At 40.8% G+C, this 25,342-nt stretch overlaps 2 protein-coding genes across 2 annotated transcripts; one reads left to right on the plus strand and one right to left on the minus strand.

Annotated features, from left to right (window-relative positions):
• Window positions 1-2,318: 2,318 nt before the first annotated feature.
• On the minus strand, window positions 2,319-3,243 carry LOC148083862 (transmembrane protein 74). The gene has a single exon (XM_087785826.1). It carries the CDS (start codon window positions 3,106-3,108, stop codon window positions 2,461-2,463), a length of 648 nt encoding a protein of 215 aa, XP_087641952.1. The 5' UTR covers window positions 3,109-3,243; the 3' UTR covers window positions 2,319-2,460.
• Window positions 3,244-15,953: 12,710 nt separating this feature from the next.
• On the plus strand, window positions 15,954-18,671 carry trhrb (thyrotropin-releasing hormone receptor b). Its single transcript, XM_087785827.1, has 2 exons — window positions 15,954-17,154; window positions 18,049-18,671. Exons 1-2 carry the CDS (start codon window positions 16,402-16,404, stop codon window positions 18,472-18,474), a joined length of 1,179 nt encoding a protein of 392 aa, XP_087641953.1. The 5' UTR covers window positions 15,954-16,401; the 3' UTR covers window positions 18,475-18,671.
• The last annotated feature ends 6,671 nt before the right edge of the window (window positions 18,672-25,342 follow it).

The raw sequence follows: 25,342 nt of genomic DNA on the forward strand, positions 1-25,342 counted from the left end.
CCACACCCTGGCTCTTGACCTCAAGTGACTCCTTCCGCAATCCAATTGTGCCGGCTGAGTGATTACTCTCACCGACTCAGTCCATTGACAGTTGTGTGTGTGTGTGTGTGTGTGTGTGTGTGTGTGTGTGTGTGTGTGTGTGTGTGTGTGTGTGTGTGTGTGTGTGTGTGTGTGTGTGTGTGTGTGTGTGTGTGTGTGTGTGTGTGTGTGTGTGCGTGTGCGTGTGTGTGTGTGTCGTTAGGGGATTTCCTCCACAACTCAGAAGTATAATGAAAAAAAAGAAACACTCCTGAGTATATTTACACACATGCACTCTCTCACACACACACACACACACATGCACACACAGACTAAAGCTGTCCAGACGCTTGACTAATAACGTGCTGGTGGAGGAACAATCTTCTTTATCCTTGGGAAGCTTCAGGCCAGAGTGGTATTCTCTGTCCATCCGAATCCACGCTTGCCCCTTAACTATAACTCAAACCACTAACCAGTAGTACTCTTGCTTCTTTTAAGCTTATTATCTGTGCTTCTCTATGGCTCGATAGTGTAGCCTTGTGTCTGATTGGTGTCTGCAGGAAGAAGCCAAGAAATTACCTTCCAGTGTCATTTAAAGCTCCCGTACGGAAGGAAAAGAGCCTTTACTCCTTAAGCATCAAGCTGAGGATACCTCCAAAAGTACTAGATTTCAAACATTATGTTTCAGCTGCTGTTTAATTTCTTACTAACGGAATAAGATACACGGCCCTAAAAACTAAACGCATGTTAAAGAGTTATTTCCTTGTGCTTCTGTGAGCAATTCTGTGACACCAATTACCCGGAAATACTCCCTTTAGTCCGCTGATCCTCCACGAGACGCTCCCCGCTGAGCAGTCACGAACAATCTCCAGCGTATTTTATGTAAGCCGAGCTTCCACTAATTAGACCTCAACGCGTGCTTTCGCTCCGACAAACATTCCGACAGTCGGATGTGTTGCATCATTCACACCTGAGAAGACTTTGGTGTTTGTGTGTGTCGCCTCAGCCTCGTCACGTCACACTTTTTCTTGATGATTTTTTGGGTTTGAAATATGTTTGAGTAAATTGTTTATTGATTTAGAAAAGTCGTAAATGGCTTTCGTACTTCAGGAGCCACCGTAGAGAATCACATGTGTTTTATTAGATTCTGAGATTGACCTTTTATTCTGACATTGTTGATCAGTAAGGAGGAATAAAGGTGTGATCAATTGCAGGTGGTGTGTCCCTGATGGTGCTAACAAGGGAGGAGAAATATGCACCGTGATGTTGAACTGTTGCTTCAGATGATTGCCTGGATGATCGTCTGTAAACTGTCTTCCACAATTTAAACCAGTAGGTGTAACTAAGCAGATGTATAAGAGGCTGAGGTGAGAGAGCAATAGACTTGTCACCCTCAGTGCAACACAATAATCATTATAGAAGGCTACACACTGTGTCTTTAAGTATAATATTAAGGCGCTAAAAGAGTTTTCAATGTCATTTTTTAGAAGTGTTCACAAGGATGATTACATTTTAATTGTTCCTCAGATTTTCATCTGGATCTATAAGAATATTTCTCTCTATATTGAGACTTATTGCAGTATTTAATTGACCTTTGCGGAGTCAAATGTTACGTAACTTTGTGTCAAAAGTTGTTATTGTAATTGTATTGTGATTATTTTGCTCCATATGATTTACATTTTTAATTCATTTCATGTCTTCAAAAACCTATTTTGAACTCTTTTTTTAACCGTACAAATTAGTAAGTAAGTAATATATAATTTTTTTTCTTTTTAAAATTAAATAAAAGTATTTTTCCAACAACAAATGTTTTTATTGTTTTTTTTATTTTTTTAATCGTCTTTTTGAAAAGTCATATAAGAGTTAACAACATGATAGTGTATTTTATATAGAACTTTCATCCATCAAAACAATCCAAGTGCATCATTTAATTGCCAACCCCTGACTTCAATGAACATCTCCAGATCTGTGTCTCCCATACAAAAGATAATTAAACGTATCTCTTCCATTTCACGGAGCTAAGCTCACCACATTAAATGAGCATCAATTGAAATAAGGGGGCAGGATGTGGAGCATGAATATTGACTTTCAAGTCCCCTTTTTTTTTTAAATAATCCCATTATCCACACTTCATTTCTAATCTCATTATTGAATTTTCTATTTATCACAACCACATCATTGATTCATTTTAATTATTTATAAAATTGAAACGTTGTCATCCATCTGAGAGGAAATGAGACACAGCTCACATCAACATCTTCAGTTCCATATAATATCAGAGTTGTTGAATGAAAGATCCCTTTTATTCTTTCTGACTGTTTTAGTTTTCATCTTGTTGAAGCACATATTGCTGCCAACTTATGAAAGGCTTCAAAAGATACAAACAGGTATTTAAAAACAGAAATATTTTTAAATAAATAAATAAATAAAAACGAGTCTGGTTCAACCGAGCACCTCTAAATCCTCCTCCAGGTGAGGACAAGAGTTCGGACTGGCTTCTCTCAGGTGCATGGATCCGTACAACTTGGCCGCATGTTTGGTGTAAGCCAGAGCTTTCCTTCTCATGATCTCCCCCTTCCACATGGACACCATGAGCAGGGAGGAGAGCAGGACTCCCCCCAGGGTGAGCAGGCACAGTCCCGCGATGACACAGCGGTCCAGATGGGCTCCCACACGGGCTTTCTCTCGCTCCAGTCCCTCCATCTCCCGGGCGGACACGCTGTCCGGGTCCACGCGCACGTCCCTGGGCACCGCGTAGGTGATGGCGACCAAAGAGATCCCGGTGACCAGACACGTCACGGCGATGATGAAGCCGTAGTCGACGGACCTCCCGGAGCCGTCGGTGGAGAAGTCATCCTCGGACAGCAGATAAAGTTCCGACTCGTCCGCGTCCTCCTCCTCCTCCTCCTCACTTGAACCCCCGAGACTACTTCTTCCCGGGTGGAAGTCCTCCTCCTCCGCGGTGGAGAAGGACGTCTCCGTGCGCGTCCTCTGGGTCGCTGTCCGTGGTGCTGAAGCGACTCTCCCGCCCGGAGGACGCGCTCTCTCCGGTGACGCGTCTCTGTGATCAAATAATTCCAGATTAGCCATTTAAATCCCGCAAACAAAATGAAAATGTTTGAAAGTTAAAACAACAGCGTGAAGATGTCCCGGTTCAATGTACGATCCATGATTTGAGGGAGATGAAGGGTGTACAAGCGACTTCCATCCTTGCCGGAGGAGCAGAAGTCGGGGTTTGTGTTGTGTTCACTCCCCGCTGACTCCGCTTCTCTGACACCGTTTATTTAAGACGAATCCCCGACAGTCTCCTCCCACGATGGACCCGCCTCTTTATCCACGCCGGACCGGCTCAGAACCCCCTAATCTAAAGAGGGAGGCCACTAGAATAGTGTAAATAAGGCGTTGCTGCATCTTTAGTAAACACTCCGTTTGGAATTTTATCAAATACAACATTATTTTGTATACAAAACTTTAATAAGTATTTGTCCACATAAAAATAGACCGGCTGTCTTCATATGGTGAGATAGATGGATCAAAACTGTTGTAATCCCTCTGATCTATTATTAATGTTAATGTGAAGACACTTATCACATTGTAAAATTCTGGTTCTTACTTTCAGATATATTCATGGTCAGGCTCCTCCTTACATCAGTGATCTGATCCAGCCTTACACCCCAGCTCGGGCTCTGAGGTCTGTGGATCAGAATCTACTGATGGTTCCTGAACACGGTTCAGGACCAGAGGAGAGAAATCCTTCCAGACTGTTGCTCCTAAGCTTTGGAACAATCTTCCTCTCTCTCTGTGTTTGATGATCTACTGACTCCTTCAAGGAACATTCATTATAGTTCAACTCTACTTGTTAAAATGTGTTAAAAAAAAAACATTATTCAAGAACGTTCTTATGGCTTGATGGCTCCTTATAACACTCACAGTATATACAGTAATGTAGCTGAAGAGGGAAGTTTATTTCCAATCCCTGGTTTAGAGACTAAGAAGAAGAGAAACGGATACTGAGGTTGAGGGAGTGACAAGAAAAGACTGGGATGTCATGTGGAGACGACACATTTAGGGAGATAGTTTGGATCATCTAACAATGTAACATCCGATTGTTCCCTCCTGTCCTTCCGTCCTACTGATGTGTTTGTAAAGCCTCTGCTTATTTTTTAACCTTTATACCCTGTTTCTTTTTTCTTTTACTGCTTTGCGCTTACTTGAGCGACAATCAAAAAAGATAAAAATAAAAAAAGTTACAAACAATGTCGCTCTCGTTGTCACTCTCTACATGAAAGTTTTCAGATTCGTCCTAAAAATACAACGTTTTTCATAAAAATAAAAAAAATATGTGATTATGAAATCGGCAGTCACAGAGTTCCCACACTAGTGATTCAGGATTTAGAAATATCTCCATCCTAGATCAAAACCCTCTTTCTCATCATCTGCATAATATGACGAGACAAACAGCATTTCCACAACAAAGGGGGAATTGCTCCTGAAGGCGGGTTCGCCTCCTTTGAAAAGGCGCGAGTGAGTTTGGATTCTATTTGTGTTTAAGTTCCCTCACTGCCTCGCCTCTTGAAAGAGTGCAGCGCTGGCAGAAGAAGAAAGCTTCTTTCTAATGTTCAATCAGAACCATGTCCAATCCCATCAGGATCCCACTTGCATGAGTCAACTGGCAGCTAGTCAAGATCAAACACCAGATGTATGTAAAAGAAAGTCTCCTGTGTGCTGAAGAAAGAGAGGAGAAGGCTGTGAACCTCAAGTCATTAGATCCTACTGTGTGGTGTCATTCTTTGGTGGATCACTCTCCTCATAATCTCTGACTCTGTTGACGGAGCAACACATGATGAGATGTGAGATCAACCTTCTGGCTCAGCTCTTCAACATCACTATCACGATGAATCACGAAGCTTCAAAATGACAACTTTACTAATTTTCTACTCACCCTCATGTCGACTAAGAGTTGCGATTGTTTTAGGTAATCTGTTCCTTTTTAGAGTTATACACAAAAATGTTTGTTCATTTTAATGTAGTGACTGAAGTTCAGTTGTATTTATCTTAGTCCAAAAAGAAACTTAAAAACATCCAAATACCTCCATACTGCTCTTCTGTGACGTTCATCTTGTATTGAAGCTTTGACAAGAGGAAATGTTCCCGAAAAACCAGGGCCGGGTCTAGGCAGGGGCAAGAGGGGGCCTGGCCCCCTCAAATAAATGTTGTGCCCCCTCAAACTTACATGTAAGTAAGTAAGTAACAGCACAATGCCCCCTCAAGATTTGTGGCTGCCCCCTCATACATGCCTGTCTAGACCCGGCCCTGCCGAAAAACTTGAATAAATCCTTATTTAAAGATTGATTTTAGCAGACTTCAGGCAGCAGCTGGGTGACTTATAATTTATGCTAACTAAAATATACAGACTTGTTTAAGTTATGGCTGAAAGATTCCTAATGTCGAGGCTTCAATACAACATGGACGTTACAGTTGAACAGTATGGAGGTATGTATTTTAGATGTTTTTAAGATGAAGACGAAGTCAACTGAGCATCAGACACTGCATCAGGGGTGGGCAACTATAATTCTTCAAGGGCCACATTAAAATCTTTGAATGTTGTTAGGGGCCGTCGAGCAAAAGAAAGATAAAAAAATCCCTGAAAAAAAGGACATTCCTCATTAGGCTGTGACATTTATTAAGCTTAAATAAGGTGTCATTTTATTCTTGTATGTTTGAGTTTTTTTCAAAACATTTCTTCAACTAACTTAAAAAAATACTTTGAAGAATTAATATATACTCAAAAAGGAGGGGAAAAGTAAATAAGTTTTATGTGAAAATGTAAATGATTAATAAATACAAAATATACTTTTTAATTAATTAGAACCATTTATACATGTTCATACTTCGACATTACGAAGGCCGCATAAATACAGTCAAAGGACCACACTTTGCCCAGGTCTGCACTGCATCATAATGAACATACATTTTTGTCTATAACTCTAAAAAGGAACATATTTATCTGAAAATAATCCCAACCTTCAGTCCACCTGAAAGTGAGTTGAAAATCAGTGACACATTTTATTAAAAAAATTGGTGAAGTATCACTTTAAGAACCAAAATGTAGACCAAATGAGTAAAGGGAAGGGAGGCCAACAGTTTCTGTGTCATACAGTTATTATCTTTTTATCGTACAGGTCTGAAAATCTCCTGATGACTCCAACTATCCATTAGGATGCTGTCAAGTTCTATGGCCTCACTCATTTCCTTTAGAAGAGATCCAGTTATTGAGCAAAACTCATTATTCTCTGCTTTTCAAACGCTTTCCTTGGACATTAAATCCATCCGAGTGAAGAAAACCGTGCATGATGGAGTTTGTCAGCCAGGACCTTTTCGAGAAGAATGCCAGAGCACAAAGCTCGGGGGTACTTTTAACATTTATGACAGTGGAGGAGAACTATTTCACAGCTTTGCTGACCACCAGGGGTCACAACTCGTCCATTCAATTGATCTACAGAAACTGGCAATTGAGTGACATGAAAAAAACCTTTAAAACATATCTCTTCATTTCTACATTTTATTTTATATTTTTTCTAAAGTTAAATCAACTTAATTTGACATTTCTATATCCGATATATAATTATGCATACTCAGCATTTTTCAGCCTTATAAAATCTGAAGTCAGACATTCAGCTTCAGGCCAGATCGCCCCCTTTCTAACCCTTAACTTTCAATACCCAGATTCATGCAAAGAGCTTGTCATCGCTGCCCTCAAAATGAGCAACAAGGTATAAGAACCAACAGTTCTGGCCAGGAGCGATCTGGTCTTTGATGGTGTGTATTTGAAGTGTGATGGTTGTGCACAATGGACTGATAGAAGATGTTAGACCTGTGGAGTTCTCTTGTGGTTTCTTTGATTAAATATGCCGGCGGTTGATTGTTTATCTTAGCATCTACGGGCAGAATTACTTTCATGTCTATTTGCTTGTGCAGTGGGTTGTTAGCCTGAGGAAAGAGCTTTTATTTTGACTTTGATTTGACTTTTACACTCTGTTTAACATTTAAGAATTTTTATTTTGCCCTAAGAATTACTTTTGTTTAGGCGTAAAAAAGTCCAAAGCCAGACCAGTTGTGTACCATTGGTGTGTATGATTCTATAAAAGTTGTTCTGAAAGTAGTTTTACTGGGAAACATATTAGTTAAATAACCTTCTGTGAGTGAGAATGTTGGGGAGAAAGTGACAGATGTTTCCCTATTGGCACTTGTCCTTCTTCCTGTTGTCAATCATGTTAGGAGCATCGGTCAAAGCCCAGCGGTCGTCTGGACTACAGCCAATTGAAATCTCGTGAACTCACATAGTCAGCCAGGCTGAGAGCACACCGGTCTTCAACCTGACGCGCTGGAGCGGCAGTATCTTCCTCCTCATTGGCGTCTGATAGTCTGAAAGATGTGAATAATTCAGTTGAAACATTTGTCCGACACATCCAGCGGACAACTTTACTTTGGTGCCTGCTGACCCTGGTCTGTGCAACACTGACTTCAAGAAATCTTCTAGAACAAGCCATTTTATATCACTGTATATCCTGCCCAACTATTTTCCCACCTCAGCCCGCAATTCCTTATTAATATCATTATTTATTTAATGTAATCCATACTTTTTTTAGTGTTAGCGAGTAAACAATTACATTTTTACGTCATCCACTTTACATTACAGTAAAAAAAAAGTATTGATTACAGTCTATTGGGTGTTACGGGTGGTAAGGTTAAACCGAAAAGACGATCTATCTTTCTACCAAAAATGGCAATCAATTACTATGATTTAAATGGTGGGGGAGCTTGCCTGCTTGAAGCCTTGTCCCCTGCAAGTGGTGAGTGATGAGACTCTTTTGTAAGAGCAGTACATGAAGTGGTATGTTAAACTGAAGACCTGGCATAGTCGATGAAAATGTTTATTTTGTGGACATAGTTTAGACTGAAGACTGGTTGGCTTATGGCCCAAGACGGCACAGGTACTACGGCCTACTCCCACCAGTGTGTGCGTCACAGCCTACTCCCATCATTGTGTTCGTTGCAGCCTAATTCCATCAGTGTGCGCGTCGCAGCCTACTCCTATCATTGTGTTCGTTGCAGCCTAATTCCATCAGTGTGCGCGTCGCAGCCTACTCCCATCATTGTGTTCGTTGCAGCCTAATTCCATCAGTGTGCGCGTCGCAGCCTACTCCTATCATTGTGTTTGTTGCAGCCTAATTCCATCAGTGTGCGCGTCGCAGCCTACTCCCATCATTGTGTTCGTTGCAGCCTAATTCCATCAGTGTGCGCGTCGCGGTCTACTCCCACCAGTGTGTGCGTCGCAGCCTACTTCCATCAGTGTGTGCGTCACAGCCTACTCCCATCAGTGTGTGTGTCGCAGCCTACTTCCATTAGTGTGTGTTAATTGGTAAGAATTGCTTTGGAGAAAATCTAAATACATAAATGTAAAATTATTTTTACATTTAAAAGCACAAATCAAAGGCATGTTTTCTGTAATATTTATGCACCTTAAGAAGGAGAATTATGTCTAATGTGGTTATTCTATGTGGGAGTCTTCACACATGGAGAGATTATCCATGTTCTTGGTAAAAATAAAAAACAAAAAAGGAAATATTTTAATGAAAAATGACACTAAAAACACATGTTATGTAATCTCTTGGCACTTTAATGAAAAACATTTTCTTGGCCCGTGTGTTAATTTGAATTTTAAAATATTCTGGTGTTAGAGAAAGTGTTTATCAACACATGCCTCACTCCTCCGGCTGTTAAACCGGCTCAACAAGAAACATTATTGTCTCGTGATAGTGTTACAAATAAATATGATTAATTTTATGGAAGGAAAAACAGCATCTCCATCCTAAACTTCTTCAGCCAACATGTCGGGTCAAAGTTCCTGCCTCGGAGTAATTTATTCTTTAACTTCTACACCAGGATTTTAGACGGAGAGGAGGCGGATTACGAGGTTTGAAAATATCCCAGAGTTCTCCTGTGGTCTGGAGGTGGAGTTGCTACGGTCCACAGCCTTAATGTGACCTTGCTGCTTCTGCCCGCGGTGACTTGTGGACGAGATGTGGGCGTTAAGCAAGGCTGGGTGAACAACTGGAGGGCGTCCAACTGCCTTCACTGTTGACTCAAATGTTTTGTGTACGTCCTATAATTACCTGTAGTCCAACAACTTCACGGATTATCATGACTACTACAGAAAACATAAACGTACACAATCATCACCTCCATTCTTGGTCAAACCTTTGTAAAACATTATTTACTTCTGCTGAAAGTCTGATCCAAGTGTATTGAAGAGTCTCTCGCTCACGTCTGAAGTCTCTGGTGTTCCTGCCAAGAATTAATGGAAGCCGCGAAGACTCTAAATATGTCTAAAGCCCACACACTCGCCATCAAGAATCCCATCTTCACATGTTGCTCCTCCTACATTTTAAAAATTGCTCCCTTCGGTCGATTCCCGTGAGACACGTTCTGCAGCCACGCCTCGGTTGTTGAAGATCTGAAGGGATCTGTCATGTGGCCTGGAGATGCTTCTCACCAGCGGGCCGTCTTATTTATGCTGGCCTGGTGTTTCATACTGACGGATATGCTGAAGACAGACATGAGTGGAGCTAAGAATAGCAGGAGGGGCGCCAGAGGCGGGAGAGAGCAAAGTTCAACAGAGGATGAACATAAACAGGACCGAGTCAGGTGGTTTGTTGACTTGGAGTGACAGGATAACTCAGGAAATGTGCACAGGAGCATAGAAGACGAGAGCAGCAGGAAAGAACGAGGAAATGCCGCCAGAAAAATATCAAGTCGAAGCATCATTGATAAAATCCTCTTTTATCTTAAAAAACTGTAGCTTTTCCTCAGAATGTTCCTTCCGGGTTGGAGGAGATCCTTCGGCATGTGGATTAGGTCCAGTATCCTGGGATCTTGTTCTCGAGTGAGGGGAAAGATAGAGGGTAAGGTCAACAGATGGGTCACAGCAGCGTCCTCAGTCATGAGGGTAGTCTCCCCCTTAAAGACGAGTTGAGGAGCACCGTCATTGGTGAGAGACTCAAAGTAAAACTGCTGCTCCTTCACATGGAGTTTTAGGATGTCTCCTAATGGCCTCCCCTAGTCATTGGACATGGCATTCTGGGCATGTTGAAGACACAACCTTTGAAAAGTAGTAAAGGATGGATAGATGGATGGATGGATGGAAGGGTGGATAAATGGATGAATAGATAGTATGTTGCATGGATGTATGGATGGATGGATGGATGGATGGATGGATGGATGGATGGATGGATGGATGGATGCATGGATGGATAGAGAGTAGGATGGCTAGATGATAGATGGATGGATGGATGGATGGATGGATGGATGGATGGATGGATGGATGGATGGATGGATGGATGGATGGATGGATGGATGGATGGATGGATGGATGGATGGATGGATGGATGGATGGATGGATGGATGGATGGATGGATGGATGGATGGATGGAAGGGTGGATAGATGAATAGATAGATGGATGGAAGGGTGGATAAATGGATGGATGGATGGATGGATGGATGGATGGATGGATGGATGGATGGATGGATGGATGGATGGATGGATGGATGGATGGATGGATGGATGGATGGATGGATGGATGGATGGATGGATGGATGGATGGATGGATGGAATGGTGGATATATGGATAAATAGAGAGTAGGATGGATGAATGGATGAATGAATGGATGGATGGATGGATGGATGGATGGATGGATGGATGGATGGATGGATGGATGGATGGATGGATGGATGGATGGATGGATGGATGGATGGATGGATGGATGGATGGATGGATGGATGGATGGATGGATGGATGGATGGATGGATGGATGGATGGATGAATGGATGGATGGATGAATGGATGAATGGATGGATGGATGGATGGATGGATGGATGGATGGATGGATGGATGGATGGATGGATGGATGGATGGAAGGGTGGATGCATTGATGGATGGATGGATGGATGGATGGATGGATGGATGGATGGATGGATGGATGGATGGATGGATGGATGGATGGATGGATGGATGGATGGATGGATGGATGGATGGATGGATGGATGGATGGATGGATGGATGGAATGGTGGATATATGGATAAATAGAGAGTAGGATGGATGAATGGATGAATGAATGGATGGATGGATGGATGGATGGATGGATGGATGGATGGATGGATGGATGGATGGATGAATGGATGGATGGATGAATGGATGAATGGATGGATGGATGGATGGATGGATGGATGGATGGATGGATGGATGGAGGGAGGGATGGATGGATGGATGGATGGATGGATGGATGGATGGATGGATGGATGGATGGATGGATGGATGGATGGATGGATGGATGGATGGATGGATGGATGGATGGATGGATGGATGGAAGGGTGGAGGGATGGATGGATGGATGGATGGATGGATGGATGGATGGATGGATGGATGGATGGATGGATGGATGGATGGATGGATGGATGGATGGATGGATGGATGGATGGATGGATGGATGGATGGATGGATGGAAGGATGGATGCATGGTTGGATAGATAGTTGGATGGATGCATGGATGGATGATTAGTGTGTGTCATAGAACATGATAGAAAACAACACTGTTCTCACCATGTAACATGACAAGAACAAAAACGTGTGAACCAAGAAATGAAAGAAGAAAAATCAAAGAATTGTCACAACAAACTATCCGGTCCCTTCATGTGTCGCCATGGCAACAAGAAGATCTTGCAAGCTTTCTTTAACTTTAATTGTGGACACGCTTCTGCAAACACACTCACATGTTCCATCGTTCTTGGCCGTGGACGCGCCGAGCCTCACAAAGACTTCTTTTTTCTACAAAAGCTCAGAGGAAGAAGCTGTTGTCAGAGCAGAAGAGGGATGAGTCAGTCCACCTTTTCCTGAGGAAGGGTCAGGGCCGGGTCATCGAGTGGTTCCGGAGCTACGACCCTGTGCTTTGTGTTTGCTTCTCGTTTATGAACCTGTTCCAGGGTCAGCCCTCGCCGTGTTGGCTTCAATGGCAATACAATGTTTTGCTCAGCAGCCGCACAGAAGCATAGTTAACCAGCTCTGGAGAGATTTAGTGCTCCTCTGAGATTGTTTGAAAGCAGCATAAATCACAGGCGGCGCCACCTTTTATGGCTTATGGATCTTTGGGAGAGAGTTTTGCTACGATGACGGAGCGTTAGAACCCGGGTCTGTGCGTCCATATGCATGAGTCTGGGATCGGAAGTTAACACAGAGTCGTTGGTGCTGCTGATCGTCTCACGCCAAGGTCTGTTTGACGTCATAAATCACAGGAGCCACTAGAGTGCGAATGTGTTGTTATGGGATGTTTGCTTACATTTCATTCACATTATACTGTAGCTAATGTTCTTCTTCCCCTCCTACTTCTACTTTTACTGCATCAAGATATACTGCTCAAATGATAATACACTTCTTCTCCTCCTACTTCTACTTTTACTGCATCAAGATATGCTGCTGAAATAATTAAACACTTCTACTGCTACTACCACATCCACCTCTACTGCATACGGATTTTCTTCTGAAATGATAGTACACTTGTACTACTACTACCAGTTCTACTTCTACTGCATCAGGATATGCTTCTACTACTACTAGCACATCTACTTCTACTGCATTAGGATATGCTTCTACTACTACTAGCACATCTACTTCTACTGCATTAGGATATGCGTCTACAACTACTAGCACATCTACTTCTACTGCATCAGGATATGCTTCTACTACTACTAGCATATCTACTTCTCCTGCAATAAGATATGCTGCTGAAATGATAATACACTTATACTACTACTACCACCGCTACTTGTCCTGCATCAAGATATGCCGCCGAAATATTAATACACTTCTACTACTTATGCTGTTTACTACTTACTACACTACTTAATTTTCCAATAGCATAATAACTGCTACTTCTACTACTGCTGATTCTATCACTACAACTCCTTCTACTACTTCTACTTCTACTACTTCGACTTCTGCTACTACTACTTTTACTTTTACTTCTATTACTTCTGCTACTACTACTTTTACTTTTACTTCTATTACTTCTGCTACTACTACTTTTATTTTTACTACTTCTACCACATCTACTACTACGCCTTCTACTTCTATTTCTACTTCTACTACAACTACAACTACAACTACAACTACAACTACAACTACAACTACAACTACAACTACTACTACTACTGCTCATACTATTTCTACTACTTCTACTTCTACTACTTCGACTTCTGCTACTACTACTTTTACTTTTACTTCTATTACTTCTGCTACTACTACTTTTACTTTTACTACTTCTACCACATCTACTACTACGCCTTCTACTTCTATTTCTACTTCTACTACTACTACTACTACAACTACAACTACAACTACAACTACAACTACAACTACAACTACAACTACAACTACTACTACTACTACAACTACAACTACTACTACTACTGCTCATACTATTTCTACTACTTCTACTTCTACTACTTAGACTTCTGCTACTACTACTTTTACTTTTACTTCTATTACTTCTGTTACTACTACTTTTACTTTTACTACTTCTACCACATCTACTATTACGCCTTCTACTTCTATTTCTACTTCTACTACTACAACTACAACTACAACTACAACTACAACTACAACTACAACTACAACTACAACTACAACTACTACTGCTCATACTATTTCTACTACGTCTGCTTCTTCTACACCTACTTTTACTACTTCAATATCTACTTCTACTTTTACTACAACTAATACTCCTCCTACTGCTACTAGCACTTCTACTACTTAATATTATGTTAATGCTAATATTTTTGTCTCTACAAACTACAACTATCTGATATTTGAAAAAATTAAAAATTCTGCTGAATTAATTTGAGCAGAAAAGAATAACACAGTATATCCTTCTTTCAGAATGAAACTAGGCTGTAATAAAAGTATAGTTAGGCTGACTATATTCTGTTAATCCCCATAAGAGAGGACACTACTACACAGGTTGAAATTGTCGAAAGGTTTTAAGTGTTTTTTCGAGTTGCTTGCTAATTTATTTTATTATTTTTTTACCTTCGCTTCTACATAAGTTAAAGCCATATTTTCAATTATCAAACAGACACTTAACCAGGCCTCTTGGAGAAGCAGAAAGATACTCACACAAAGTTGTGCCCACAAAACAAGGACATTATTAGGTAAACATTTAATGTTTTTTGTACTGGCATTTATTTTGGGCAATAAATTAATATTTCTAAGACAATATGAAGTACAAAGAACAAACACAAATATTAAATGTTTGAATAAATGATCTTAATTGTTTTTGCCAGATATAATCATTTAATAAACAGTGGGTGTGATGGCAACACATTTCCACCAGGTGACGGTAGAGATCTCTCCTCTTTTCTTTCGAGCAGTTCAGCTTCTGAAATGTGTCACATTCAACCATTTCCATTGAGGGAGCAAAAAGGTATTTAAGTTTGAAAACACGGTGGTTAATAAAATGTGATCTATTACTGGATTGTACTGCAGTTTTAATTGGGCAGGTATTTGTTCACCATGTATTTACATGACAACATTATTTCAAAGGTATTCTAATCTCACTGATGGAAATGATATTTATGAAAAGAAAATAATATTTATGGTTCTTGTTGTGTAATACCCTCCAGAAATGGTCCACCTGTTGATGCACATGGAGAGTTGGCAGCCTCCCGCGGTACAATGGCACAAAGGCAGCTGTATGTTGGCAGCAGAGCTCACGCTGGGCACAGTTGGTGTGGAGGAAGTTTCCACCTCCAGATTTTATTGTGGAGAAAACATGCACGATCCCTCATGTATTAATGTCACCACTGGTGTGGCACTGACATCCCTGCATGTTGTCCAGAAGAAGATCAGCACAAGACGAAATGACTTGCAAAAATCCAGCACTGAAGGGTGTGTTTATAAAATAAAATAATAGTAACATTCTAATATTTTAAGAGAGAGTGAGGGTCGTGATTGATCCTTAAAGTTAATCCAAACCTGATTTCAAATGTAACCTAAAATATCAGGGGGAGATATAATTTTAAGAAAATGATTAGTGATTATTAAACAAAAACATAACAAGACTTTCCAACACATTGACTCTTGTAATTTAACTAAAGAGAACTGCAGATGGTTCTTCTTCAGGTGCTACTTCTCCTTCCCTTTTTAATAACAATCAAGCAAGAAAACACACATTTTAGACAGAATAAAAAATAAAATATTATATGTAAAAATATCTAGGGAATATGATACATGTGCCTGAACATTAATTTAATTTATCCAGTTCAAGAAAAATATTTGACGATTGGATAATCAATGGATAAACAATTTCCCAAAGAAGATCTCCAGAGGGATGAATACAGTTGATGGATAATAAAGTTAATCAGAAGGTATGTGTGATTGACATTCAGTCAGCAAAGGGGAAAAAATAACTTTTAAATCTTAGTTGACAATATTTTTGGATCAAACTTGTTGCTTCGAACTACACATTTTTACAATATATGCATCTTATTCAGAAGTTGCACGTAAAATCAGTAGATATTGAAAGAAAGTATTTATTTCGATATCCATGTTTCAAAATTCAATAAAAAGTCATCGTTAAACTAAATTAACAATTATACATAAAATGAACAAAAGGGGAAACTTAAGGTTGTAAAAACATGGAAAAACTTGTCATTTAAATACTTTAAGTGACGTTTTTTTGTATATATTTTTTGTCATGTGGTCATGACTACACAAATCTGAACAAATATAAAATGACTCAAATATTAAGGAACAATAACAACAATCCTAATAACAATGTTTCTATACGCCAACATTTAGTGAAAGAGAAAATGCACTCAAAGCCTACTGCGATCAGGTTATTTAATAAAAACATGTTTGCATTTTAAATGTAGTTTATTTTCCTTCACTCACTTCTGTACCGTGTTGCACTTCTACTACTGTATATTGTTGTTGTTACATTTATTCTTTTTTCCGTAATGATTCAATTCACGTTCATGTCCCTTCTGCGTGAAGAAAAAATAAACATCATAAACATATCTTCTCTTCATTCGAGCATCTGTTGATTCGACTCCTGCATCTTCACTCGGTTCTGGAGTCCGTGACGCAGGACCACTTCGCTCCCTAATTGGGTTTCCAGGAGCAGAACGTGCGTGGATCTTTTTTTACGCACAGCTCCATCCCATAATGACAGCGAGCATCTCGCCGTCACTCAGAGTCTCTTCTCCTCGGGTCTCCTCCTCACTCGCGCATCTTCTCAGCCGCCGCGCGTAAAACCGCTCCTCCTCCAGCATGGATAATGGCACTTTTGCGAACCAGACCCTGGAGGTCTGGACCGACTACAGCCTCCAGTACAAGCTGGTCAGCGCCCTCCTGATCCTGCTCATCTGCGGTCTGGGGATCGTGGGGAACGTGATGGTGATCCTGGTGGTCCTGACCACCAAGCACATGAGGACCCCCACCAACTGCTACCTGGTCAGCCTGGCCGTGGCGGACCTGATGGTTCTGACCGCGGCCGGGTTGCCCACGGTCACGGACAGCGTGTTTGGCACGTGGGTGTTCGGGCGCTGCGGGTGCCTGGTCATCACCTACTTCCAGTACCTGGGCATCAACGCGTCCTCCTGCTCCATCACCGCCTTCACCATCGAGCGCTACATCGCCATCTGCCACCCCATCAAAGCCCAGTTCCTGTGCACCCTGTCCCGGGCCAAGAAGATCATCGTCTTCGTCTGGGCTTTCACGTCCCTCTACTGCGTCATGTGGTTCTACCTGGCGGACCTGCAGGAGCGGGTCTACTCCAACGCCCGCATCCTCAGCTGCGGGTACCGCGTCCTGCGCCGGCTCTACCTGCCCGTCTACTTCTTCGACTTCGGCGTCTTCTTCGTGGTTCCGCTGCTGCTCTCCGCGGTTCTGTACGGACTCATCGCCCGGATCCTCTTCCTGAACCCGCTGCCCTCGGACACCAAGGACAAGAAGAAGAAGAACCAGAGCAGCAGCTGCAAGAACTCCAGACACTCCAGCTCCACCGCGACCTCCCGCAGACAGGTGGGAGTCATGGATGGAAAATACTAAATACTAAAACTTTGAAAAAAAAGTTGTGTCCATATTGTGGCTGATGGAAAATATTGATACAGCGATATATCGCAATATTACTGTATCGATATTTGACTGTACTATATTGGTTTTCTTTTAGTTTTTAAATATATATTTCTTTATATTATTCGTTTGTTTCGTTGTTGTTGCTTTAAGGGGGGGGCAGGGTGCTTTTCTAATAATGTTTATATTGTTTTTGTTATAGTTCTTTTATGGTTCATAGTTCACTAAAGTGTGTGAAATAATTAGAAATGTATATAATTAATTTATTTTCGATTAACATGAACATATTTACAGCGTTCACTTTTGTGTTGCAATTTAACTTTCAGCCACTAGATGACAGCAGTCATTACGCCCTCTGCAGCTAAAGGTTCAATCTATTCCAACAAGATCCTGGCGATGACTGGGGATGAGAGGATACAGTCGACATCAGCAGCTTTTAATGCTGGTGTTTGGACATATTTTGGTTTCAAATCAAATGAAAGCAGTTAAAAGTTCTAAATTCCGCAAGATGTGTATCCATGTTTTTCTAACTTTTGCTTCTAGTCGGCAGTGATCAGTACCCGGTACAGTCACTGGCCAAATCAGGAAGTGTGTTTAATGAGATTTCATGAAACAATGATTTACAGTGACCTCAAGATGGCGGTCTCTGCTCTTAAAGTCTTTGACTTTGAACAACTATTTAAATGAAACCCAAACATCCCTTTAAAAGCGAGAGCGCCACCTACTGAACTTTAGTAATCGGAACATTGTTTCAAGAAGCCTGTCTATAGTGACCCCTGACCACTGCTGAACACTCTTGTGTGTATCCACCTGTAGTCTAACTTGTGGTCCTCGCTGCTCCAGGTGACGAAGATGCTCGCGGTGGTGGTGATCCTCTTCGCCACCCTGTGGATGCCGTACCGCACCCTGGTGGTGGTCAACTCCTTCCTGGAGCAGGCCTACCTGAACAGCTGGTTCCTGCTCCTCTGCCGGGTCTGCATCTACCTCAACAGCGCCATCAACCCGGTCATCTACAACGCCATGTCCCAGAAGTTCCGCGGCGCCTTCCGCAAGATCTGCCGCTGCGGCCGCAAGGACTCGGACAAGCCGGCGGCCTACAGCGTGGCGCTGACCTACAGCGCCGTCAAGGATTCCTCCATGGTGGAGAGCACCGACCACTTCACCACCGAGCTGGAGGAGCTGACGGCCACCGACGGCCTTCTGGCCGAGCAGAAGATGATGTTCGCGGACTCCAGCGAGTTCAGGAAAGTGAGTTTTTCTGACGCCTGAGAATCCACGAGGATGTCAGGAAGATGCTGCTGAAGGGATGTGGAGGAGAAGGAACTGTGTTTCTGAGAGTTTGGTAAATATACATTTTCTTAGGCCCGTGAGTAAGACGGATGAAGGATTACGGCTCCCCGTGTGATTTGTGTGACACCCTTGAGAAGCTATGATGTCATAAACATTGTCTTTATATTAGTGGAAAGCCAAGAGAAAAATGGATTTTGTCTCAGTAGAAAAATCCCCTTTAAGAAAACAACATGTAGGCAGAAAAAAAGAAGACATTAAGTGCTTTTATTTTGGCGGTTTCTAGGTATCCTGCCTAAATCTGAACCCAATGACAGAATTGTTATTCAATTTGTACATATTTTGATGTTCAGGGGTCACAGATGCTAAAAGTGGTTGATACAAGCCAAAGAATCTCTCTAAACAGATTTGTTTTCAACTAGATTGTGGGATAATTTATGATGAAAGCTATAACATGATAAAGACAAGATGCTTTAAAAAAGACAAAAAACCTAAAGACTGATAGATGAGAAAATATTTTTCTATTAAAGATTATTACTGTCTTCAAGGCGTCTTGTTTTGGAAATAGATGGTATTTTCTCTGAAGGGACACTTTACACTCAAGTTTGCTAAAAAAATATAAAACTTTTTTTAATACGAAGGTTGAGCCGTAAATACGACGAATACACGTTAAACGTGTCACGACCCGTGGTGTCGATGATACAGTAACGATGATCAACTCTCGTCGGGGAATGGATGATTTTTCTAAATCCAACAGAGGTAGTTGCGTCATCCCAAGCGTTCTCCAGATGGTCCCTCGTTTCTTAGACGTGGACGAGTCCAGATGGAGGTCTTTGTACAACGGTGCCGGGATCTATGAAACTGACTTGTTGGGTTCTGTACAGTTCACTGGTAAATATGTCTAGAAATATTCCACTTCCATCCATGACTTTATTTCTCAAACCAAGAGGTTTCATGGCCTGAAGGATGTCCAGGCTTCTCACAACCGTGCGCTCCATGTGTCTCTTGGACTCCTGGTTCTCAGACAGAAGGCAGTAAAGTGGTATTTGAAGAATTCTTGTTTGCATGTCGTGAAATATTTTGTACTACTTTTGACTGTACGGTGGCCTGGAGTGTCCACGAAGGTGCTCTGAACACGTCATCATTATTTTAGTGTTGATTTCGGTAAACCAGTGCCATGACTTCTGTCCACCAGGTGACTTGTAGATCAGCAGCAGCAGCAGCAGCAGCAGCAGCTCGGACAGGATGATGGATGTTCAGATGTTGTCTTGTAAACACAGTGAAGGAGGCGTGAGGCGGCGTCTCTCATCCTGCTGTGTGTTGTGCACTTGTGTCGCTTTCATTTATAGCCTCACTTAACGGTGTGTTTAAGACAAACGTCACCTGTTGCTACTGATCAACGCTGTAAATATAGTTGCCGACGATGTTTGTCTCACTGTGTTCTGTGCCTGTGATTCTGCAGCTTCTTATGTGGAAAATAAATTGCCTTCTTCATAAAATAAAAACCTTTATGAAAAAGCTTTTAACTCTGTGTTTCTTGAGTGTGTAGAATTAGACCCATTTTGTTCTCACATGACTATAGAGTAGTTGAAAACACTGTCAATACATTAATAAAGTTCTATTTTATTTTCAAATATGGCTGCTTTGTTGAAAAGTATGGATTATTGATAATATTCTTAAAGCAGTTACACACTAAAATCATGTCCTGATTTTGAATTTCAGCAAGTTCTACTAAACAAAAATACATTTTAATGCAAATCTTTACATTTCTTTCAAAGTTATATAAAAGCACAGTAATGACACATACCTCTGCCAAGGAGCATATTTCACATTATACAGTCAAATCAATAAGAAAACTGCCATGACTCAAGAATTCAATCTTGCCAAATAAACCACCAGTGACTCTAATGCTCTTTTTTTTTAACATCCTTAAAGACTAAAGCACTGCTAAATGGAAAATAACATCAAACACAGTGACACAGAAGTGAATCAATTGTATTTTGTTTTTTATTTAAAAAAAAATGTCAATAGTTGTTATCAGAGCTGACTGTGTAAGTAGTTTTAAGACAAACACTTGAACAAGGAAACCCTCAAAAACCTTCTTCTATCCTGATGAAACTGCAGAACCTATTTAAAGTTGAACCACTTAGCAAACTTACAAGTCAAAGGATTCTGCAGCAATGATACAGGACAGTATAAAAAAAAACATAATTTAGGACGATTGAAAATACTTTCTTTCTCCTTCTCAGAGGACAAAGTATTTACACAAAATTGATAAATACAACAAAAACCCACATTTTTACACACGAGACAAAAGAGTCAGGCCCACAGATGTGTGTCTTCTCATGAAGGGATTAAAACCCTCAAACTGAAAAATGGAACCTCATCTAGAGCAGACTCTCGTCGCTCAGGTGTGTTTGGAGCTCAACAACATTTGGATTCCTGCCGAGGTCAGCTAATGGTCCATCTCCAGCTCCGGTGGAGTCAGCGACCTTCGCTTCGCTGATGCCACAGGCAGATCCATCTCTGTCCCGTTCAATGAGTCTTCACATCTCTCACCGCTCAAATCCCCGAAGAGACATGAACGTTATCAGCGTAGCAGGAGGATTTAGCCGAGGTGCAGAACATTTCCTGTCTGACCTCTGACCTCCTGTTCTCAAGCCAGTCAAGAAACATTCGCTCAGAACATGCAACAGCTGAGATCGTTCAATAGAAACTAAATGTTAGTAAGTAAGTAATAGTCATTTGTAAAGATCTTTCTGGACCAGGGTCACAAAGTGCTTTAGCAATCACAAACAATACACCGTTAAAGTATATATTTTAAAAGGCAAAGACACATAAGACAAACACAGAAGTCCCAGAAAATCAAGGAAAAACCTGCACAAATAAAAATGTCTTCAGATGTTTCTTGAAGGAGTCAGTAGATCATCAAACACAGAGAGAGGAAGATTTTTCCAAAGCTTAGGAGCAACAGTCTGGAAGGATTTCTCTCCTCTGGTCCTGAACCATGTTCAGGATCCATCAGTAGATTCTGATCCACAGACCTCAGAGCCCGAGCTGGGGTGTAAGGCTGGATCAGATCACTGATGGAGTCTGACCATGAATAGATCTGAAAGTAAGAACCAGAATTTTAAATTTATCCTGAAAGAAACTGGAAGCCAGTGAAGAGTTTTAAGGATCGGAGAAATGTGAGTTCTTCTACTAGAGCGGGTCAGAATTCTCGCTGCAGAGTTTTGTGTCAACTGCAGGCGAGACAGATCCTTCTTGTTAAGACATGAAAATAAACTGTTACAATAGTCTGAACAAGAAGACACAAACACATAGATTACAAGCTTCTTTTTCCTAAGTTTAGAGATTTTTCTCAGTTGAAGGAAACAGTTTCTGGTCAGTTTTCTACAGTGTTGAACTAGAGACATGTCTTTATCAAATACAACACCCAGGTTTCTCAGGCTCAGTTTGACAGACTGACCTAAGTCACCCAAGTACTGACTCAACCGTGGAACCTTATCATCAGGAGCAATAACCAGAGTTTCAGTTTTCAATGATTTATTTGAATTAAAATAACCTTTTGAAACTGCTTAATCAAAGGACATTTTATTCCATGTGCGTAAATAATAGTAATGTAAATTTAATTGAAACAACAACAAATATTATAATAATAATAATTATATAAAACCCAAGATCTACAACGTTTAATTCAAAGCAAGAACATTTTTTAATTTTCAATTCAGTATATATAAGTAGGTAATAGTTACTTGTAAAGATCTTTCTAGACTAGGGTCACAAAGCACTTTAACAATCACAAACAATACACAGTTAAAAGATATACTTAAAAGAGTTGTAACTCATAATAACAAATGACATATATAATACATTTTACTTGTATTTTATATAAATTAAGCATTTGTTGCCTAGTTGTGTTAATAATAAACTACCTTAATAATAAAAACCTAAATAATTCCTATTATTCAGTAAAAACAGAAAATGTATTTGTGTAAAATCTGTTTAAATGTGTAACCACCGAAATTCTATATTGAAATGTGTTTAAGCATTAAATTGTTCAAAATATATATAGTATATATAATTTAATAATTAATGTTTTTAATTCAATTATTTATCAACAAACCAAAAAAAAAAAAGAAAACTTTGACAATTATTTAATTAATACAATTATTATTTTATTTAATTAAATTGGGAATTTTTCAACCTGTCAATATAGAAATGATTAACATCAATTAAAAAGTAGTTTCAACATTTCAAATTCAACCATCACATATTCTCCTTCATGTATGAAGTTGCTTCACTCAGGAACTGAACCTCTCGCCTTCCTGCAGTGATGAAGAACAAGAAACATATCTATATATATACATATAAATAAATAAATTCTACAATAGTATCATTTGTTTTCCTCGCCGAGCAGCTGCTGGTGAGTGGGAGGACGGAGGTGGACGCTCTCCTGCCTTCACTTCTCTGGACTAGTGAAGCGAATCAAGCGCGGTCATCAATAACTACACCGGAGAGAAGGAGACAAAACAAGCCACAGATTAAATGATTTATATCTTCTGTTGACTTCTTCCAGGTTTCTACTGTTTTAAATGATGATGAGGATCAGTGGCTCCGAGTCTGAGGTCATGGTTCTCAGCAGGAAAAAACATTTCGATTAAATCATTAAAGACACAGATCAACCTGGAGATGTTTTCTACACTGAGGATTTGACGTGAGAAATCTTAAAAAACGAAATAAAACACATACACACTGAGTTCACCTGGAGGGAGTGAGATCAAGAGATAGCGATTAGCAAGTAGTTATGAAGTGTTATTGTGTCAGGAAAATGTCATATATTTAAAAATAATACATTATTAACTAGTTTATTGTTTCAGTGGATGAAATTGTTTTTTTTTTTAGGCAAACCACATAAACAATTTAAAACAAAGCAACGATTATGATAATAAACATTTATAATACTCATTATTAAACCTTGAAGAAGGTCAGAATATAAGGAAAAATACTGACTGGATAATTATAGAATTAGATTAACTTTATTAATCCCTCTGGAGATCTTCTTTGGGAAATTAGGTTCCAGGTCACAGCAGGACCAGTTTACTGTCCAGCCACACACTTACGTACTTATAGTTGTCAACTATCTCCACCTCATTGCCTCTGATGGACACTGGACGTGGCTTTGTCCTGGACCTCCCAAAGTCCAAGACCAGCTCCTTGGTCTTTGAGGTGTTCAGCTGCAAGTGGTTCCTCTCACTCCAGTCCACAAAGTCTATTGTATTTATTTAATAAAAAAAGGGAAAAATTAACTGATTATATTTTTGACAGGAATACAGTCAAAGTAAACCACCTGATCATAATGATGGTAAATAATCGTAGCTCCCACTCGTCCATTATCTCACAATGATGCGGCTCATTTGTCAAAGAGTCCAACACATTTAGTCTCCTCACAGTGGGAGAATGAAATAACACGGAGCCAATAATACTATCAAACACACAATCAGACTAAATTAATTCATGGACTCAGCGTGTTGTGAGTCACAACTAAAGAGTGAGTGAGAATGTGTGGATGTAGGGATTCAAACCCAGAAGGAGACTTGAGATCTTAGGCTTGCAGGCCTTTTACTGGATTGATCTGAGCCTCATGGGGTCAAAACCGTGTCAAAACTAACTATTTATTGTGTATTTATTTTCATCTTTCATTACTAGTTTAACTCTAAATATCATTATAGGGTTTTTATTTCAGGATCATTGTCCCCTGATTTTTGTCATCTTGTTTCCTGTCAAAAATAATTTTTGAAACAAAAATAAGTGCTTTGGTTCAAATAGAAATATAAAATACAAACGTTTATTTATTAGATTTAATTTCACTTTTAAACTTTTACAATTTTAACCTCACAACAGTCACTGTTTAAAACGTTAAACGAGGAATTATAGTGGTTAGTATGTTATCTCGACTCTGCGTCTACATGTGTGTGTGCAGGGTGTCGAGTGTAACGCGTGTGTGTGCAGGGTGTCGAGTGTAACGTGTGTGTGTGCAGGATGTCGAGTGTAACGTGTGTGTGTGCAGGATGTCGAGTGTAACGTGTGTGTGCAGGATGTCGAGTGTAACGCGTGTGTGTGCAGGATGTCGAGTGTAACGCGTGTGTGTGCAGGATGTCGAGTGTAACGCGTGTGTGTGCAGGATGTCGAGTGTAACGCGTGTGTGTGCAGGATGTCGAGTGTAACGTGTGTGTGTGCAGGATGTCGAGTGTAACGTGTGTGTGTGCAGGATGTCGAGTGTAACGCGTGTGTGTGCAGGATGTCGAGTGTAACGTGTGTGTGTGCAGGATGTCGAGTGTAACGTGTGTGTGCAGGATGTCGAGTGTAACGCGTGTGTGTGCAGGATGTCGAGTGTAACGCGTGTGTGTGCAGGATGTCGAGTGTAACGTGTGTGTGTGCAGGATGTCGAGTGTAACGCGTGTGTGTGCAGGATGTCGAGTGTAACGTGTGTGTGTGCAGGATGTCGAGTGTTTAACGCGTGTGTGTGCAGGATGTCGAGTGTAACGCGTGTGTGTGCAGGATGTCGAGTGTAACGTGTGTGTGTGCAGGATGTTGAGTGTAACGTGTGTGTGTGCAGGATGTCGAGTGTAACGTGTGTGTGTGCAGGATGTCGAGTGTAACGCGTGTGTGTGCAGGATGTCGAGTGTAACGTGTGTGTGTGCAGGATGTCGAGTGTAACGCGTGTGTGTGCAGGATGTCGAGTGTAACGCGTGTGTGTGCAGGATGTCGAGTGTAACGCGTGTGTGTGCAGGATGTCGAGTGTAACGCGTGTGTGTGCAGGATGTCGAGTGTAACGTGTGTGTGTGCA

Source organism: Callionymus lyra, chromosome 3 (genome assembly GCF_982586985.1).
Source record: "Callionymus lyra chromosome 3, fCalLyr1.hap1.1, whole genome shotgun sequence".
NCBI lineage: Eukaryota > Metazoa > Chordata > Actinopteri > Syngnathiformes > Callionymidae > Callionymus > Callionymus lyra.

What these genes read in the sequence shown, in the direction of transcription:
- LOC148083862 (XM_087785826.1), bottom strand. Translation starts at nt 3,108, where the DNA reads ATGGCTAATCTGGAATTATTTGATCACAGAGACGCGTCACCGGAGAGA.
- trhrb (XM_087785827.1), top strand. Translation starts at nt 16,402, where the DNA reads ATGGATAATGGCACTTTTGCGAACCAGACCCTGGAGGTCTGGACCGAC. An exon ending in CCGCGACCTCCCGCAGACAG is followed by an intron (nt 17,155 to 18,048) that starts GTGGGAGTCATG and finishes TCGCTGCTCCAG; the next exon opens with GTGACGAAGATGCTCGCGGT.